The sequence below is a fragment of the Lolium rigidum genome, chromosome 1 (assembly GCF_022539505.1).
Source record: "Lolium rigidum isolate FL_2022 chromosome 1, APGP_CSIRO_Lrig_0.1, whole genome shotgun sequence".
In the NCBI taxonomy this organism is placed as follows: Eukaryota; Viridiplantae; Streptophyta; class Magnoliopsida; order Poales; family Poaceae; genus Lolium; species Lolium rigidum.
In genome coordinates this window covers 315571180-315592212 of record NC_061508.1, presented here as the reverse complement: position 1 = coordinate 315592212, position 21033 = coordinate 315571180, and the positions used below count along the sequence as shown (strand labels likewise).

General features: G+C 42.8%; 1 protein-coding gene across 1 annotated transcript; it reads right to left on the bottom strand.

The window, feature by feature from the left end:
- Positions 1-9622: 9622 nt before the first annotated feature.
- LOC124684203 (protein BCCIP homolog) lies at positions 9623-11912 on the bottom strand. The gene is made up of 8 exons (XM_047218576.1): positions 11762-11912; positions 11537-11691; positions 11176-11442; positions 10890-11099; positions 10739-10804; positions 10432-10524; positions 10295-10351; positions 9623-9890 (listed from the first exon to the last, which is right to left on the bottom strand). The coding sequence occupies exons 1-8, from the start codon at positions 11898-11900 to the stop codon at positions 9795-9797; spliced, it is 1083 nt and encodes a 360-aa protein (XP_047074532.1). The 5' UTR covers positions 11901-11912; the 3' UTR covers positions 9623-9794.
- Between the last annotated feature and the right edge of the window lie 9121 nt (positions 11913-21033).

Here is a 21033-nt window from a genome sequence, read left to right as displayed (position 1 = left end):
TACTATATCTATGTGGTTTATGTTTCTAGCAGATTAAATACTATTTCAGTACCAGGTTCAAAGTAAAAAAACATATTAAAGGATTATTGAAATGACCACAACATGTAAGACACATTTGCCGCCCTAAAGTAGCATGCCAACCATTAAATGATAAGAAGTTCATAAAACCTTATATCTCTACAATTTTCCATTGCGGGAACTCTCATTTCCCCCCTTCTCAGCTCTCGCCCAACTACAGTACCCTTGAGGGTTCCTCGCCGTTGACCGGGCCGCCGAGCGCCGCTCCGCCGGAATAGCCGGTCGGAGTTGGTCTTGGATGGGCGCCGGAGTAGTCTAGGAGTAGATCTGCTAGGTTTCTTGGTGTTCTTCGGCGTTTTGCCGCGTTTTGGGCGTATGTCCCGTAGCCAAGGTGGCGGCCTAGATCTCCGCCAGATCTATGGCCTTGTAGGGCTGCTGCTGCTTCTGCTTGGTCTCCGGTGGTCGGAGCAGGGCGGGAGGAGGAGCAGAGCCACCTTCTCCAATAAGGTGGCGGCGGATCTCTGCAGATGGCGTCGAGGCCATGAAGAAGCTGTTCTCCCGGCCGGCCGTGGCGGCGAGGAGGAGAACGGCGTTTTCTTGGTGAGCTGGCATGACGACCTTCTCTTGGCCGGCCTTGGAGGCGAGGGGAAGTCGGTCAGATGCTGGTGGCTCGCATCTCCATCGAGATCCAGGTTCGTCTGGGTGTGCTGCTGGATGGAGTTGATCTGTCTCCTCTCTCCTTCTCTGTCTCGCCATGGAGGTGCTGATAGAGATGGAGGTGAAGCGGTGATCTCTGGACGGCGCATGCTCCTGCCTGCGAGGTGCTACTTCTTCGAGCTCAACCACGCGCGAGTCACCATGGCTCCTGCGATCTTCTGCCGACATGGCGGCGATACTTCAACCTCCACTACGGAGGCCTTCATCGACGCGGCTGCTGGAGCTCGGCGCCTTCTCTTCATCAAGTGGTGCGTCCCCGGTGATCTGAAGGTGACCAGCGGCATCGTCTTCTCGTCGGAAATGGAGCTGTCGAGCACTCTGCTCCGGATCCTCGGCGGTGACGCCTTGAGGACGCCGACGATTGGTGGCGGCGGCACCCAGGGACCTGATCGCGTTTTCTTCTTTAGTCCTAGGGTGCTTTCTGTAAATCTAGAGGGCCTTTCTTCAAATATTTGGTTTCCCTGGGCAAGAGATGTACAGGGTCCTCTTTGTAACTTTTACCTGCCACGTATGGAATGAGATCTGGGGCCTTCTAGGCCCTTCCTTTGTGCAAAAAAAAAAAAAAAAAAAAAAATTCCATTTGCTCTTATGTAATCCTGCACTAGAAACTACTGTCAAGATATTCCATATGCTTTGCATATACATGCTGATGTTTAAAATGTGTTAATATATATAAAAAAACACACTCAAATTAACGCATGCGTTAAAAAATAATCCATGAATACAAGTGACTATGTATTTTTATGATATTTGAAGGAATACTTCATAATGTTTGAAGGGCATGGCTCAAAAAAGAAAATAACTCCAGCTAAAATATGTCGGTTCATAGTAGCATTATGTGTGCGAATTTCAGTGATATATATGTTTGAAGTGTATAACAAAAAACAAATTAATATTTAGCAACATTGTAATGCGATTGAGTATCTAAAAATTAAGTTTGCACTTTGATAAAAAAAATGAACTATCAAAGCTATAGAAGTTTAGTATAAATATTGTTTGATTTAATTTGCGCTAAGCCCCAAGAAACATTTGTGCCATCCCTGATGGCAGTGTTAGCCCATTTTCATGCATGGAAAAGGTTGTTAATGTTTTTTGGCTCACAATCAGGAAACACGTTGGGTTTTGAAACCAACTAATATTTATCCCGAGTGTGCGCCAATCTAAAAGGATCATAAAATATGTGTGTAATTCCCGCTAATCAAATGTAAATGTTTTCACACTGATCGATCAACTGCAATCATGTTTACATCGAGTGCAACTAGTAGAAATCTTAACCATCCTCCAAAAGTATCAAGCATTTCTCCTCCAATTCTCAACAAGAACACCAAAGTCGCAAACTCCTCCCTTCCGTTCCAACCAGGTTCCAACAACGCGCTTACCTAACTCCCGTCATGGACATGCTAGTTGTCTTGTTCGCTTTGGTATGCTTTGTAAAAGGATTCCCTATAAATTTGTATGTGTTCATCTTTTTAAGAGAGTTCCCACCTCACTTTGTATTGGTTATGTTGAGGGGTCATGTGGTCCTGCTTTGTAATAGTGTTTCCTTATCACCTTTGTATCGGTTCTTCCATATGACATTATTTAACGAAATCCCTTTTCAAGACATGTTACTTGTTAGTTTCATGTCAAGTAAATGTTGAACGTGGGAAGTTAAATGCCAACCCTAAGCAACACAGAAAATGCCAGAGAGGCAAAGGGGGCAACACAATATTTGAGGGTTCCGATATGTGTGAAGAAGCGATTGTGTGGGCAAAAAGCCTTGGTACACGGCTCTCACACGATGGCAGACAGTGAACACGTGCGTACGGTAGCAGGGAAGTCGTCGTTTTCACACGTATCCAGTCCCCAATGCGAAAGTACGTAGCGCGGCAATCTTCATGCGGCGATGGTAGCAAGAGGTGACCTCGGTGCGATGTAGAAAAGCCACAACAAGTCAACAACTGGTGAGTTTGGTAGGTACGCCCTTCTCGGCCTGTACCCAACGCTCTAGAAGGTATGTATTTAGACACATACTCCCTCTATCTAGAAATATAAGACGTCTTGGCCATTTCATAGATCCACCCACTTTTATTTGTATGTAGTCTACTTTTAGTGTGTAGGTTCACTTATTTTAGTTTGTATCTAATCTATTTTAACATCTAAAACATCTTATATTATTGCACGGAGGGAGTAGTAGATTAGAAGAGTAGAAGCCTTGATCATCACAAAAGCTCTCAATTTGGTATTCTGCTTATGGCAAAGTGTGTCACACCGAGACCCTCACACAACAAGCGGGCTGATGGCAGCAAAGTCCTAGGTAGAAGAAAGAGATGGTCGGTTTTTTCGATAAAGAAAGAGATGGTCGGTACACGCAATCGTAGTGAGAAGCTTCATGAAATGTTGGTTAAAGGCACGGGGTTAGGAAGAAAGAGGTGAAAGAAGAGGGCGTGTTATAAAAGATAGAGATAACCAAGAGTTTTGAGGTGCGGATGTTTTATTTTTATCTGAAACTCATTTGGATACTTGGCCAGCAGAATGTTTACGAAGAAAGTTAAACATGGATCATAAAATAGTGGTAGCAAGCGATGATAGAAGTGGTGGTCTCTTATTACTGTGGAAAAAAGAGGTGGCAGTTGATCTTCGGTACAAAATGAAAAACTATATAGATGTTACTATAGGTAGTGGCCTGGAGAATATCCGGAGATTTACGGAGTTTATATGGTGAACCAAAATGGCAAGACAAATACAAGACATGACAAGATCTTCGTGATCTACATGCTCAGAGCTCCATGCCATGGGTTGTGATGGGGGATCTGAATGAAATTCTTTATCCGTTTGAAAAAGAAGGGGGAAATCCTCGACCTCTTCGATTTATGCAAGCTTTTCAGGATGCACTTACGGATTGCAATCTTCATGATCTTGGGTACATTGGGGATAAATTTACATGGCATCGAGGAAAAATCCGAGAGAGACTCGACCGGGTCCTGGTTAATGATGCTTGGAAAAATAAATTTACGGGGGCTAGTTTGGAGAAGCTACCATATAGTCGATCTGATCATCGTCCTTTGCTTCTGTTGCTAGAGGAGCAGGAATCACACGATACCTATGGACCAAGGGTCTTGAGATTCGAGGCGAGATGGCTGAAAGAAGGTCGGTTCAAGGAAGTGGTTGAAGGGGCATGGGAATCTACACAATATATGCATGGTCTTGATCTGGCGGGCAGATTAGCCCGGGTGCATGACCAGCTACATCGGTGGGATCGTACAGTACTCAAAAGTACTAGCAAGCGTATTAAAACAGCACAGCGTGATCTTGAAATAGTGGCGAGAGGAGCACTTACTGATGAAAATGTTGCTCGGCAGAAGGAGTTAGCAATAGAAATTGAAAATCTTTTGGTTCAGGAAGAAATTCATTGGGCTCAACGGAGTCGAGTAAATTGGCTCCAATTTGGTGACAAAAATACCTCGTACTTTCACAACTTTGCAAAGGCCCGTAGACAGAGAAATAGAGTGAAGAGGTTGAAGGATGAAAATGGAGTCTGGAGGGAAGGAACAGCATATCTAAATCCCATGATTTCTGATTATTTTTCAGGGCTGTTCTCTACTGAAGTTTATGATACTGATCCAACTCTTCTACAGAAAGTCCATCCACGTGTGACAGCCATTATGAATGACTCCCTACTTCGACCATACACGGCTGAAGATGTTCGTAAGGCTTTGTTCTCGATTGGGGATATGAAGGCACCTGGCACAGACGGTCTTCATGCGATCTTTTTCAAAAAATGTTGGCATATTGTGGGTGAAGTTTTAACCCAAGAGGTACTGTAGGCCATTAATGATAAGGTAATACCTGAAGGTTGGAATGATACTGTTATTGTGTTGATTCCAAAAGTGGAGACTCCTGAATCAATTTCCCAATATAGACCAATTAGTCTATGCAATGTTCTATACAAGGTTATATCCAAAATGATTGATGTTCGTATTAAGCATATTTTAGATGAAGTTATTTCACCTGTACAAAGTGCTTTTGTCCCTGGCAGAATGATCACAGACAACATTCTTGTGGCATATGAAAGTTTGCATACTATGAAGAACAAAAAGAATGGAAAGGAGGGATACTGTGCTGTTAAATTGGACATGCATAAGGCCTATGATCGTGTGGAGTGGATTTTTCTTGAGAGAATGTTAATTCAATTGGGTTTCCATCCTGAGGTGGTTGAGCTGTTAATGGCTTGTGTAAAATCTGTGAAGTATAAAGTGAGATATAATGACCAAGAAACATAAGGTTTTATTCCAACCAGGGGACTGAGACAGGGGGATCCTCTCTCTCCCTACCTGTTTCTGATTTGTGCGGAGGGTTTATCGAATTTACTAGCTCATCAAGAGGAGGTTCGTGGTATTGAAGGGGTAAAGGTGTGCAGAAATGCACCATCAGTGTCACATCTTTTATTTGCTGATGATTCCTTAATCCTTATGAAGGCAAACATAGTTAATGCAACCTCGTTGAGACAAGTGCTTGATCAATATTGCACAAATTCGGGACAATTGGTGAGTGAAGGGAAGTGTAGTATTTATTTCAGTCCCAATGTTGATGTTCTCATTAAGGCGGATATATGCTCTGAGCTGAATATTATGACTGAAGCATTATCTGATAGATATTTGGGTCTTCCTGCTATGGTGGGGATAGACAAAAGTGATAATTTCATGTATCTGTTGGAAAGAGTGATAGCAAGGCTGAATGGTTGGAAGGAGAAAACAATGTCTATGGGAGCAAAAGAAATTTTACTCAAAGCTGTAATTCAATCTATATCTGTCTTTGCTATGGGTGTTTTTAAAATACCAAAGAATATCTGCAAAGCCATTACCGATGCCATGGCAGCATTCTGGTGGGGTGATACTGAGGATCAGAAGAAGATGCATTGGAGGGCATGGTGGAGAATGTGTATTCCAAAAATTGATGGAGGGATGGGATTCCGTGATCTCCATTCTTTCAATTTGGCGATGTTGGCAAAACAGACATGGCGACTCCTCAATAATCCAACCAACCTATGTGCTTCCATACTTCAAGCAAAGTACTACCCAGATGGAAATTTGTTGGCTGCAGGGCCTAAGAAAGGCTCTTCTTTTACCTGGCAGAGCATCATTAGTGGCATACAAACTTTCAAGAGAGGGCATATCTGGCATGTGGGAAATGGAACAAGGATTAATATATGGAGAGATCATTGGGTACCAGGGAGTGTTACACGGAAAATTGAAACAAACCGTGGCAATTGCTTACTGAGGACAGTTGATGAGCTTATTGATCCAGCATCTGGAGTTTGGGATGAACAATTAATCAGGGACAATTTTAATCCTTTGGATGTTAGAAGAATTTTACAGATTCCCATTAGTCAAGATTTAGGTGAAGACTTTGTAGCTTGGCACAAGACTAGTAATTTTTGTTTCTCTGTCCGATCTGCCTACTACTCAGAATGGGAGCATCAGTTTGGTCTGAAGATCAGAAGCAATGTTGGACAAGGCCCATCGACTATAAATCCAGTATGGGGAATTGTTTGGAAACTGCAAGTTCCATCAAAAGTCAAAAATTTTATTTGGAGAGCTTTGCATGGCTTGGTCCCTGGAATGGCTATATTAGCAAACCGACATATCAAAGTGCCAGCTCAATGTCCTATTTGTAAGATGGGGGCTGAGGATATTCTGCACTTGATCTTTACATGTAACAGAGCAAAGGAGGTTTGGACAGCTTTAGGTCTGAATGATTTTATCATGCAATGGTCAAAACTGGATAAATCTGGGAGTGTTGTGCTTGAGGAGATTTTACGCTCAGATTTGAATCACCCGCCATTACTTGGTTCCCTGAGTCTGAAGGAGACAGTGGCGGTGGCGGCCTGGTACATATGGTGGCAGCGGCGAGAAGGTGTGAAGGGAGAAAAGGTGGCCTCACCAATAAGTTCAGCTTTCTCCATTAAAGCCCTAACTATGAATTTTTCTCTAGCGGAACAGAGAGCAACACCGAAGGTGATCACATGGAGCAAACCTCCAGCTCGACATTACAAGCTTAACGTAGATGCATGCTTTTTTCCTAATGGTTCAGGGGCTGCGGCAGCTGTTATTAGAAATGATCATGGTGAGGCGATTGGTGGCGGGACTTGGCCTTTACTAGATATGTTAAGTCCAGCAACAGCTGAAGCTATGGCGTTGAAAAATGGTTTGTTGTTACTTGAAAATATTGGATGTTCGTCGGTAGTGGTGGAATCTGATAGCTTGGACTTGATTACATCATGCAACGGTGAGATTGAATTATGGAGCCCTTATGCAGCAATATTGGCAGACTGTTTTCAAATTGCTCGAAGAATTGGGAGAATATCGTTTCAGCATTGTCCAAGAGAGACAAACAAGACGGCGCATAATCAAGCTAGATTAAGTTTTGAGTCTAATAATTTTTGTATTTGGGATAGTAATCCTCCTCCATCCGTTTTAACAGATGTGCTGAACGATGTAACTGTACTGAATTTGTGAAGCAGCAAGTACCAGACGCACTCTTTTCCTTACCAGGGTACCGAAGGGGACTGGAAGGTTTTTAATGAGGCGGCTTGCTGACTTAATATATTGGTTTTCAAAAAAAATGACGATACAACTAAAACACGTACACCTAATATTACAACTCTCGACACTACGTCCCAACGACATAATGTGGACCTACTTCTTTTTAGTAGATAATGCGGACCTACAGGACGCTCATCGGCGCTTACAACATAAGTCCCACTGTCCAGCCATCTTAAGGCCCACTTATTTTAGGTTTATGCTTATGGAGAAGTCAGCTTATGGTTTGCGATGGGGAAAAACTCCTGTGAGAAAAAGCTCGTAGAAGTTATTCTTCTCCTTCTTTTGGGCTTATGAAATTTATTGTGTTGAGTTGTGCATTGTCTGTAAGGCCTTTGATATGATATATGTCCTAGATAAATGAAAATACCATATGTCACGACATTTTCCGTGCCTACTTCTAATGCGCTGATTTATTTTATATAACTATCGCACCTTCATGCTGAATTTTTTCAAGGAGGGCTATTTTTTCTTCAGCCAGGTATTACAAATGATGTGTTTGCATCTTGTACTAATCAGCACAGAAAAAACGGGAGAAGAGGGTACCAGGAACGGAAAGAAAGGAAACATACGATGGGGTGGGATTTTGTTTTTGCTCCAGCACGGGCTGGATCGAAGGAAAACATTTTGTTGCGTTCGGTGCCAATCTCGAGGTAGGTCGGGCTTATGAAACAGCTTATAGGTCCAGAGAAGCTAAAACCCAAAAGGGAAGTGAAAATTTCTGGGCGGCTTCTCCCCACCGCCGGCCTCTGAGTAGTGTTAGGCCCAGTTCTTTTGGGCTGCGGCGTGTGCATAAGCCACTCCGGCTTGAGTGGTCTAGAGAAACATTAAGCTCCTGAGAAAGCACAGTCCAGTTCTTTCTAGCTTCTCCTATAGTAGCTTATTGGCAGCCGAGTTGGGAAGGGATGTGGCTGGTGCCGTGGGGGCCGTCCGGCCGATCAGGTTCCCGTGGACGAGCTGGGGCAGAGCGTCGCTGCCACCGTGGAGGCCGTCCGCCCGATGGGTCAGCCGTCCGCGCGAGATGGGGCATGGCCGTGCCTTGGAATGGAACCAGGAAGATCTGGGGAGCAGTTTGGCGGCGAGGGGCGACGTGGGAGGCGGCCGGAGTTGCCCTGCCAACGGCGGCGGCGGGGGTGTGGTGGAGAGGAACCCTAGCGGTTTCTTCTCAGGGGAGAGGAGCTGAGGCCAGCGCTCGGGTCGCCTTCGATAGGAAAACGGTTCGGCCAGAACAACGGGATAGCGCAGTGGCATTTCAATGTAAATAGAGTGAAAATTAGGGGCATCACTATGTACCGTTTCGGCTGGGCTCGGGAAGCTGCAGGAAGCTGGGGTACTTGGCTTCCCCCGACTACACACGAAAGGCCATAAACGGCTGTCCCCCAAAACGGCTTAAAATCCAGTTCTTTTGGGCTTTAGCTTATTTCCACCATTAAGCTGTCCAAAAGCTTCAAAAGAACTGGGCCTAAATTTGGCTGCGGGGAGAAAATGGGAAATGGCAGCTTCCCGAGCTTCTCCAAAAAAAATCGAAGCGGTATCTGTTGTAGCCCCCTGTTGGCTTCTGATATTACACCCCCCATTTTGACAATTCGGCAACCTAACAGCTTTCACACGTCTCAGTGGGGCTCCTCGCCGGACAACGGAGAAATCGCCGTAGAATGGTAGAAGACGCATCGCAAAAACTGTTTTGCCCCAAAGTGGAGAAGTAGTCCTGTAAAATTACATTTACCCAGTCACATTGCTCAAACTTCAGTCATTTTCTACTTCAATTGTTTTTCTTAACTCCACTTTGCTTTAGGAGATTTTAAGCCCTTTCTTAGGGGGAAACGTTTTTTATTTTACGGAAGATTTTCATACGTGTGTGCAGTCATGAGTCATGACACAATGTTGAAACGTGATGGCTCCTAAAAAAGGCAGCAGATATAGAGGAAACTTTCCTCAAGGGTTTACCTTACAACTACAGTTGATCGGTCACTTCATGGTTTCAACCTTGTATGGAAAGAGAAGGAACCTTTCAAGTTTCAACATTCAACTTGGCACTATATGTGCAGGAACTATATGTGCTAACATTTTTTTAGGGAAAAATTAGCATATATAGTTCTTGCATGTGTTAGGTCGGCATAGAATATGACCTTAAACGGTTGGTTGAAAACCATAATGTCATTCAAGCATGGCAGAAATTGTTGTGGTGACCTTAAACAGGAGTGCCGATTTTTCATAGATCAGAAGAGGAAAAATCATGTTTTCAGGCAACAAGAGAAACCCTACCCTCCATGTCTTAGAGCAGTACATGAAAAGATGGACTGGTTCAAAAAAACGATTCCTTCTTACAGATCAACCTCTCCCATCTGCAGCAACAATTGCACATTTGCACCTAATGGTAGAGCCAACACCACAAGAAAAAATTGGACGGTTCTTGTACGATGTGGACAGCAGGAAAATTCCACCTTCGCTCCATTCTCCTATCAGCAAAGGGACCCACTATTCGGATACCAAAGCCTCCAGCTTCTTGCAGAACTTGGGAATCGCTTCAGCCTTAACGCACATCACCAAGCCCATCTCCCTGTAATTCTTCAGCTGCAAGGGGAGACAGAAGATCCTATTTAGGCAACATGTTTTAATTTCAACCAACACATAAGTATAGACACCATCCGATTTTTTTTTCTGAAAGGAGATTCCGACAGACTAGTGGAAATGGGAGGTTTGAAATCATTGTTAGAGAAAAATGTAAAGAAGATTCAAGACAGAATGAAACAGAAAGGTATGATCCTACTTGGCACGTTTGTCTGCAGCTACTGGTTTTTCCTTAGAATATGATAAGCAGTTATGTATTAAAAAATAAAACAGAAGAAACTACGAAAGGTGCATATGCACCACCAACACAAGTAAAACTGTCAACGGTTGCACACGATGAATGTATGCTACCAAGATTATCACATATCGTAACATAATAGAGCATCGAAAGATTGAACACAACTGACCTCCTGCTGAGCCGACTGTTCAGCACGGATTGGGAAAGTGAAAGACCACGAACTAAGCTGAGAAAGAAAGAAGTGTTAGCACCTATCTGTCATGGAGATACACAAAGAAACAATAACTCGGCTGGATGTTTTGATACCTCACGGAAAATTTCATCCTCCAACTTCGAATAGATAACAGGTTCGTCGAAATCCTTGTTGCCCTTTGATTTCTGCTTTGGAGGAGTTTTTCTCTGGACAAAGTGACAGAGATAAGTTTGTTACTATGAACAATTACCAGATCAATAGAGCCCTTCCATACAAGGGGCAAAACATATGGCTTTAACCAGTAATTCTTGAATCAGACCAACACATGTGACTGTACTTAATCACAAAAAACATGCCACTTTGAACATTCAAGCAAAGTGGTTACTGTCATAGAAAACCGAAACATACTGCATAGCTCACCTCAAAGATTCTGACAACCAAGAGGTACTGCTTGAACCGGAACGAGTCCTGGAGTTCTTGTGTTGGCTTCAGACATGCACACACAGTTTCAAAATTCGCCATACGCACAAAATGGGCAGAAATAAATGGTGGTTGACGACAGAAAACCCACCTCATCTTCTGTCGCCCAAGAAACCTCGTCGAAGAGCGAATCATACATCTTAGGCACCATCTCATACGGGAAATTCACAAAGCGCCGGCACACCAGGAGCCCGACAGTAGCCGCTTTCTGTTCCAGCAGTGCCCTGAGCTTCTTCTTGGTATCCTTGTCGCCGCAGACACCAAGCAGATAGTCCTTGAGATCCTTGATGCAGCGGTTCTCCTACAAGGAAGCAGCACATATTCAGTCTGAAATCCACCTGAGCAGCAACTGATCAGAACCAGCAATTTGCGCATACACCATATCTTCCGAGATTAAGCACGGTAATGAGACCGAACAGATCGTCGTTGTCGCCGCCGCCATCGCTGCCATTTGCTTCCCCCTCCTCCTCGTCTTCGGCCATCTTGACAACGGTGCCCACGGTGGTCTGCTCCAGGATGAGGTCGACGAAGCCGGTGAGGTCCCAGGGCTTGGAGTCGAGGTAGGTCTTGAGCAGCAGCCTGACGCCGTGGAAGTCGCTGGGCTTGGGGTCGAAGAAGGCGAAGTCCGCCTGCACCGTCTCCATCTACAACCGCCAGGCCGAGGAGCAAAACATCAGACGGTTTCAGCTGCTGAGACAGAAAATCCTGAGGCCGTAGAGAAGGAGGTAGGGCAGGAACCTCCTGAGACGCGTCGTCGCCGTCGCTGCTCGAGCTATCTCCGTCGCTGCGCGAGCTGTCGGTGTCGCTTTCGCCGTCGCTGCTCGGGAACGCCTCGTCGTCGCTGGGGAGCTCGGCCAGCTTCGCGCGCTTGGACGGCGGCATGCCGGCGGTCTCTGGTGAGAGAACGAGGGCGTGAGAGGCTCGTTCGGTAGAGTTGGGGGTGTTGGTGGAGCAGGAGCATACCTTGTTGGGGTTTGGCGGCGGAGGCGGCGGGGAGAGGTAGTCTGGAGAAGCCGGAGGCGGGGGAGAAGAGGAGGGAGCGGGCGAAGGTGGAGAAGCCGGCGAAGGGGGCTGGCGCTGGGCGTTTCCGGCCTCCGGGCATGTCTCCACGCGGAGCCGGCGGCGACGAGGGTGGCGGCGACCGGCGGAGGAGGAGGCGGCGGTAGGGGGAATAATTCTCTGTTCGTGCTGCCTGGCTTTGCTCTGCTCTGGGCCTCTGGCCGCTTTAGAGGGAGAGGAGAGAATGCGGCGCTGGGCTGAAACAAGAAATACAAAAAATGTTGGATGACCCATCGTATCTTTGCAGCTCGGCCTTCTGTTTTTTTCCTTAATATGAATGCGATCTTTTTTTTTTTCGACAGAAACAGCAGCAGGACTCTGCTGGGTATTTTTATTGATTTTTTAACAAGTTCACAAATGTACAAGAGAATTGTACAAAGAAAAATAAACAAAAGAATAAATCAAACAAAACTATCTACCCAAGCAGCATACACCATCTATTTTATTCTCACGACCCTAAATTTAGCCATCTACGCTCTGTCTTGAAAATGGATCCGCATCTAAAAGGATTGGGCCTCAGATTGTTGAAAATGAACGATTCCTTGTCATCCAAATGGACCAAGCTGCTAAAATGATGATTTTCATGAAGAAAGGTTTGTCGACTCTCTCTTTTATCTTTGTAATACAATGCAAATGAAAAGCTGAATCTACAAAGAAAATGCACGAGCAAATATATTACCAACAAGATAGCGCAAAGAGCAAGTGTAAAAGAAGATGACTTCTGGTCTCCAACACTGCTTGGTTGTACATAGTACATGTGTAGTCTTCAAGGAATAAGCTTTTTATTTCTTTGTAAAACATCCATGGTATTTAGCCTACCCTCAAGAAGTAACCAACATAACACTCGGTGCTTTTGCTGACAACATGACATCCAGACCCAATACCACCATTATCATCAGCCCTTGAACCTTATGATTCCGTAAACATCTTTGCCAACAAATAAGTATGTCAAAAGAAAAATATCAACCAGTGGGCCATCATAAAATGAGAAGTCGTGTTAGATCACGAACTTTGTGGAGCTTGGTATAAATATCTAGCATGTGTGCATTAATTTTCAACTCCAATCTACACATAAAAAATTATGGGGAGCGAAGTCGAGTTTATCCTGTATTTTTTAGAGCTATAGCTTTGAATTATTTTTCGTAGTCAAAACATAGATGTATTATGCAACAAAAAATTACATATAAGTAGAACACTCCGAATGCATCCACGGACAAAACTCAGATTTGTTTTTTGAAGCTTCTAAGGTTGGGTGGTTAGGAGGATGGTTGTATCCCCAGCTGAAAGATCGAGATGTCGCCTAGAGGGGGGTGAATAGGCAATTACAAACTCTTTAGGATTTGTCTTGTAAGAATGCGGAATTAAACTATTGTTTAGTTTACAAGCACAAACCCTAGATATGCTAAGCTCAACTAGGTATAACAATAACAACTAGAGCTAAGCAAGATAGGCACAAGATATATGTAGCACAAGTGATAGCAAGATATATATATACTTCAAGCACGATGGCTATCACAAGGAAAGAGAGCTCGGGTATAGAAATAACCGAGGCACGCGGAGACGAGGATGTATTCCCGTGTTCCCTTGCTTTGCAACAAGGTACGTCACGTTTGGAGGAGTGGAGGTCCCACGAAGGATTCCCGCGCCACGAAGGCTCACCCTATTCTCCGAACCACACCCACGAAGGATAATGGCCCTTTCCTTATGGTTAGCTTTTCCTCCGCTCCGGAGATGGCAAGCTCCACAACCACTTCACAAGCTCCACGAAGGAGAAGCCCGGGCCCCTTCACAATCTTCACGAAGAGATCACCGGGACACCAACCAAGCCAACTAGGAGGTCACCCTCCAAGAGTAACAAGCTCACGGTCTCTCACTCGAACAAATCGTGGTGGAGAGCTCAACACTATGCAATGATGCAAAGCAAGAACACCGGAGGTGTTCAAGTCCTTCACACTCAAATCCCACCAAAGCAACGAATGCTAGGATGAGATTGGAGAGGAAGAACAAGGGGAAAGTCAACCAAAGACTCCAAGATCTAGATCCTAAGAGATTCCCTCACTTAGAGAAGAAACGGTTTGGTGGAAGTGTAGATCTAGATCTCCTCTCTCAAATCCTCAAATATGAGCAAGAATGGTTGGAGGAATCAAGGGGGAGAGCAAGTTCTTCAAATAGCAACAATGGAGGTGAGAGAATGAGAAGCACGAACTTGGCTCAAGGTGGAAGAAACCTATTTATAGCTAAAGGGGAAAAATAGCTGTTGGGGGAAAAAGACAGAAAATCGGGCAGAAAAACGGGCCAGAAAAACGCCCCAGCCGGCTGCCAGGCCGGCTGACCGGAAATGGCGCTGAGGCAGCCGGCGGCCCAGCCGGTCCGACCGGCCCAGCAGCCGGGCGAGGCCTGTGCTGCTCTGGGCGGCGGATAGGCAAGGGAGCGCCCGGGGTAGGTGGGCCGCCGGGGCATTTGAGGCCCATCCGGCGGGGTGGCCGGCCTGGCCGGGGCGGGAGCCGGGCGGGCCGGTCGCTACCGGGCCCGTGGCCGGACCGGACCGGGAAGGCCCCTGGATGCGGCCCCGGATGGCTCGAGCGGCCAGGCCGGAAACGACCGGGTGGGCCGGCGCGGGGCCCGGCAGGCCGGCCGACCGGCCGGCTGCTCCTCCTCCTTTTTTTTCTTTTTCTTTTTATCCTTTTCTCTTTTTTCCTTTTCTTTAATAACTTTTGCTCCCGAACCCCGATTCGAATGAAACCAGTTTTGTTTGGAAGATAACAACAAATGCTATCCTATGGAAAGTGAAAACACAAGAATCTATAGGAGGGGATTTTATCATGAATATAAAAGGTAGAACCTTATATCATGAATAACCGGTAAAATCACCCAACCTCGAAAACGCAATAGAAGATGCATGCGGATTCCGTTTTCGATGAACTTGGGCTTGTTGTAAAGCTAGCAACAAGCTCAAGAACCTCACACAGAGAAACACCAAGAAGCAATACGGATATGCAAAGTATGCAAAGGGTTGAGCTCCCTAAGACGATGTGATCAAGTTACCCAACCGAAAGCCCCTCTTAATAGTGCGGCTATCTATCCTATAATCCGGTCTCCCATCAACCACCTCGAGACCGGTAAAAGGAAACCCTATCAAGGTCATACCTTTGCCTTGCGCATCCCGCTTGATCTTGATGATAACACTTCACGCTCCACTCAAGCCGGAATGCACCACTTGATCATTGTCGCTTCGTGTATACTCACAAATGCTCCCCCATACACCATGATGGGAAAGCTTCATTGATGCACATCTTCACATGTCCATTATCACCAAATGGACGTCAAGCTTCAAGCATGTGATCCACTCAAGATGCTCATCTTGAACTTGCCCAACTCAACCTTGTATCTTCTCATACTCACTTAAGATAGAGCATGGCTAATATTGAGTTCCACATAAGAACTCCATCTTCATTTCTTCTTCTTGATCATATCACATATATATCTTCATACCGATGATCTTGATGCCAATACACAAGGTATATCTTTATCTTCATGGCATCCATACTTGAATCCAACACATGGAGAGCAAGTAGTACCTATGGAATATTCCTTCATATAGACTCAATGAAAACATTAGTCCACAGGGGTTGTCATTAATTACCAAAACCACACATAGGGGCAATGTACCCTTACAATCTCCCCCATTTTGGTAATTGATGACAACCATAATAAGAGGGTTTATATAATGAATATTAGTGACAAGTACGCAACTTATCCGAGAATAAGTTGTATACAAGAGGTTGTATTTGATATGGTCAAGTAACACAAAGCAACTAGTCCATATCAAAACCGACTCTACTCACACAACTACAACAAATGCAATGGATGTGAGTAGAACCAATATATATATATATAGAGAAAACTCCCCCACAATGTATGCACGTGTGATGAACATGAATTCATTGCATATATTGTCAAGATTAACCTTTGGGACAATTTCCACTATATATATACAACCATGCAAGACATATAAATATGGAATGCATGAGAGGCAAAACACTCAAACACTTAAGCAGAAACCAAACTTAAGTATAAAACCATTCCCTTAAACCCTCTAAACTTCTCCCCCATTGGCATCGATTGTCAAAATGGGTGAAAAATTTAGAAGGCCAATATAATGTGAGTTCCTCCCCAAAGTGTGCACTTCTCATAATTTGAGTGGAATCAAGTGCACATATCCAATGATGAATACTTGAAGGAAGTCAAACTATATTGAGGATCAAGAATTGCTCAAGGATAACATGGTGAAGGAAGCTTTAACAAATAAAGCAAGCAATCAAAGATCCAATTGGACGAACAAAGATATCATGATAAGAGAGATATAGTGCTCTAAAATAAAAATAAGGAAGCTCCCCAAGGTTCGTGCATAATTTATAATGTTTGCATTTGAATACAATATGCATAAACATGGAATCCTCACTCCCTATATATATCATTTAGAACGCAACTAGGATAAAGAGAATATGCTTATCAAGAACAACTTTAGTCCAACAATTACGAGATATGAGTGCAAGAAGGAAAACAAATAAACCAAGCACTCATAAATCTCCTTTACCAACACCACTAAGAAACAAAGGATAAAAGATGGTTGGCAAAGAACAAAGATATCAAGGTGATGGATTAACGCTCTTATGTATATAAGTTTCTAAAGTGGACAAAATGATCCATAAAGAAACATGCACACACAAGAGGTTAACAAAATAAATAGGACTAGATATCCAAAATGAAGTCATAAAATATACCAAAGGATGTTTGCTTAAAAGCATATATAGCCTATGGCTCCACTTTTCACTTATGGTATATAAATGAACTTCAACCAAATAAAATCTCAAAAACATCACAACTAACAATAAGGGAAGTAAGGCTAGTTGGAATGTTTTGAGAAAGGCAACAAGTATCTCAAAAACGGATTTATTTCACAAATTCATCAATATTGCACACAAGAGCTCTTTGAGGAATTGATATGCAATAAATTGCTAGAGGGCATATTTGTGATAGGTGAATCATAAAATATGATATATATATATATAACCTATCATATGCATCTTCTCAAATTACTCAAATGTTCAATAAGATGTTTTATTTTAAAAGGGGTTTTTCAAGAACCGCAATATTTTCGAAATAAATAATTTCATGCCAAGATACAACCTACAAGAGATTGGATGCTATATGAGAATGCATGAATAAGATACTTGTTACCGAGATAGCAATGGCTTGATGTAGTGGATAAGAGTTCATCGATCATCCTAACTTGACTCCAATTCTCATATGGTGACAACACCTTCCTTATAGATGAGACAAGCCTCCATTGCATCTCCAATGTACCTAAAACATCATTCAAGTACATCTTGGTCCCCAAACTTATTGGGTCCAAAAATGGTTAGACTAACCACAATACATAGGATACACTCCATATCAATATGTGCATATTTGTAGATGAAATTTGAATTTCATGCACATCTTAGCCATTTAGGATTTGATGGAGTATACCCTATATAATGGATCGAAGAAAGAAAGCATGCTATAAATATAAATAAATTGCATATAAGCACGCACAAAGACTTTTAAAGATCCAAGAAAGATATACTTTGGACAAAACACCAAATGAATTGAATAAGGCATAAAGGTGTGACCAAACAAATTTGTTGTCCAAATTATATCAAAGACGCAAATCACAAAAGATTTGTTCAACAAAGTTCAACGAATGAACTAAGAAGAAACCATTGAGCATAAAAGATGAAATAAAGCAAGCATGCTCAAAGATTTATCTCATTCAACAAATAAAGCATAGAAGAAGGAATGAGATAGCAAAACTCCCAAAAAGAGCAAGGTTCAAACAAATAAACCAAACCCTCTACACTTTTCACAATGGCACAATGTACCGCAAGGAAAAGGTTTGTCTTCCAAAACAAACACTTGATATGAATCAAGAGAATTTATCAAAAGTTTTTTTTTAAAGGGACAAGGAAGACACATGGGAGAAACAAAGATTTCTTGGAAATAAAATAAGTAAATAGGAAGCAATCCAAGGTGAGGATGATCCATGAATTCAACCACATAAAAGGTTATCAATTGTCAAAGACAATGAGTATATTGGAAATAATTTCCGGTGGTGAATTGACAATGATAGTAAGGATCAACTTCACAATAAAAGGCATAGGATAAGTATATAGAATTAAGCACTATGCACGGATGAAGATTCTTGATAGCTTCAACTAGTCAAACAATCACGCACGGCAATGATTAGAATAACATGAAACAAACGGTATCCTAAATAAGATATAGAAATATGTATTTGAGGAAAAACCGTACCAAGAATTTCTTACTCAAACAAGAATCCATAAGATGAGCCAATAAAATTTTTTCAATAGAAATGGAGCTTGTTTGAGCAAACATGCCACCTAGAAACACGATAATTAAGAGCATCAACTCTAAGTGGCATAACCTCATATGTTCACATTTTCTAGGCTTGTGATATGTACAAAACATATTACTCCCCCATAATGTGATAAAACATTTCTTCTAAACAAGAGGCAACTAAAATTCAACTAGAGATGATTAATGGACATTTAGAATTTGAATTCTCATGAGTATGGCATGCCACATAGTGACTAGATAATCTTGCAATATCAATACTAGGTGGTGATACCCATGTACACACATTTTAGAGAAAGAGAGATGCACAATGCATATCACTCCCCCAAAATGGGATATTCCATTAATCACTCAAAGAGAGCCAAATAAGATATCATCAAGATGCATTAGGCTCAAAACAATACACAATTATATGATGAGACAAACAAACATACTTGAATACACAAGATAGGCAAGTAAGACTCAACACATACAAACACATATTTGATACACAACCAAACATGCAAAGGGGCAAATAACTTACAATGAATATGAAGAGTTGAAGTATAAGTTACCGCAAGGAGGAACATTGGATATAAGATATAGATAATGATCCATACGACTTGGCTTGGTAAAAATAATATATGAAGATCCCTTAATTCTTCATGAATTAGCCAAGTCTCCAATGACCTCCACGTGTACCTATTGATCACGTTTGAGCTTGTTGGTCCCCAATCGAGTTGGGTCCTAAGAGGTTAGCCACAATAGGCTTGGCAACCCAAATGGTCCTTTTCTTGAGACCACTTTGAGTTCCAACAAACTTGGCAAACACATTGCCATACTTATCCTTCCCTAGAGAATAATCATCATCAACAATTATAGGGTTAGATAAGGTACTACCTAAACATGAAGAAGCAAAGTGTCCCTTCACACGACATAAGTAGCAAGTGTTCCCCTTTCTCTTCTTTATTGATTTCTTCTCTTGGGGAACAATATCTTGATTCTTCTTGGGAAGTGGCCTATCTTCAACTTGAGGTCGAGCATGAGCTTGACCTTGACCTTGTGGCCGTTTCCCTTGTTGTTTCTCACTCAAGTGCTTCTTCTTCTTCAATGGGCATGATCTAACATGATGCCCTTCAACCTTGCACTTGAAGCAAACCATCTTGGCCGGATCCTTGACTTTGTCTTGGCCCTTCTTTTTGTTGCTCTTGCTCTTGGACTTGTTCTTGTTATTGGAATTGAATCCAAGTCCACTCTTGTCATTGGGGGATTGTTGCATACTCAACATCTTGTCAAGTGCGGATTTCCCTTCATGACGCTTTTCCAAGTCTTTCTTTAAAGAAAGGACTTGGGCCTCGAGCTCTTTTATTTCCTCTACATGGTTAGTAAAAATACAAGTACTAGAGGAAGTAGAAGTTTCATTGTTAGAGCAACAAGGCAAGGCAAGTAATCCAACACAAGGTGTATCACTAGTTTGACTAGATGGACTACTAGGACTAGCACATGTCGATATAACATTTGTAGTAGAGATTGTGCTAATGTCCACATGAGGCTCACAAGATGTTACCTTAGTGATACAAGCCTCATGAGCTAACTTTAGCCCATCATAGGAAGTTAGAAGATCCTCAAGAGAGTGTGAGAGCGTTTTATTGCTTTCTTCCAATTCCCTACAATTACTAGTTAGCAACTCAAGTTGAGCCCTTAGCTCAACATTCTCCTTTAAGGTAGATGCTTCACAAGAAGTAGAGTTAGTAGCACAAGCATCAACAATAGTTTTCTCATTTTCATGCATATAGGATTCAATTTTTTGTGTAAGCATAAAATTAGTATGCTTCTCATCTTTTAGCTCATGCTTGAGGAGAGTGAATCTCTTTTCCCCATTTTCAACATGGGACTCCAACTCCACTATGGTTTCCCTATATTTACTCAAGGTATCCATAGAGTGTTCGAGATTAGCACGAGCTTCTTTATTACCATGAAGAGAAGCATATACCATTGCCATATTATGCACCAAGATATTATATTCTTCATCATTATCATCATCATCACTCTCATCATTAGAGGAAGTGTTAGGAGTCAAAGTAGGAGATACCTTTGATCCATTTGCCATAAGGCACATGTGCATACCGGAGGATGAAGATGAAGAAATTCTTGAATCCTCATTTGAAAACATGTCTTGATCCATAGAGTGTTCGGTTTCCTCTACATTGTTAGTCAACAAGCAACTAGAGGAAATAGAAGCATTTTGATTATGGGAGCAAGACAAGACAAGCATATCATCATGGGGTTTATGTGAGCAATTTACACATGATATGCGAGGACTATCAACACAAGCATGTAGATTATTTTCAATGCTAGATGTGTTTAAGTCCAAAGAGGAAGCATTGCAATGGGATAGAGATGAAGAATCATCACTATTGAGCACAATATCAACATTGCAATTTTCCTCACCACTCACCATATCATTACCTCGTGTCTTGCTACACGTTGGTGAAGTGGAAGAAGATGAGAACTCATCACGGCCGGAGGTGGAAGCAACTTGGAGCTCTTCATGATGTGAAGGGGAAGAGAGCTCCTCGGAGTCACCACCAACCAAATGAGAAGTGGATCCACCAAACATTTCCTTAAGCTTGATCCACATCTCATGAGACGATTTTCGCTTTATATATATCAAGAACCTATGAAAATCTGGTCTCAAAGAGAATACAAGCTCATTAGATACTTGAGCTTCAAGATGTAAGTTTTTCTCATCCTCTAAAGATAGATTTTGAGGATCCATC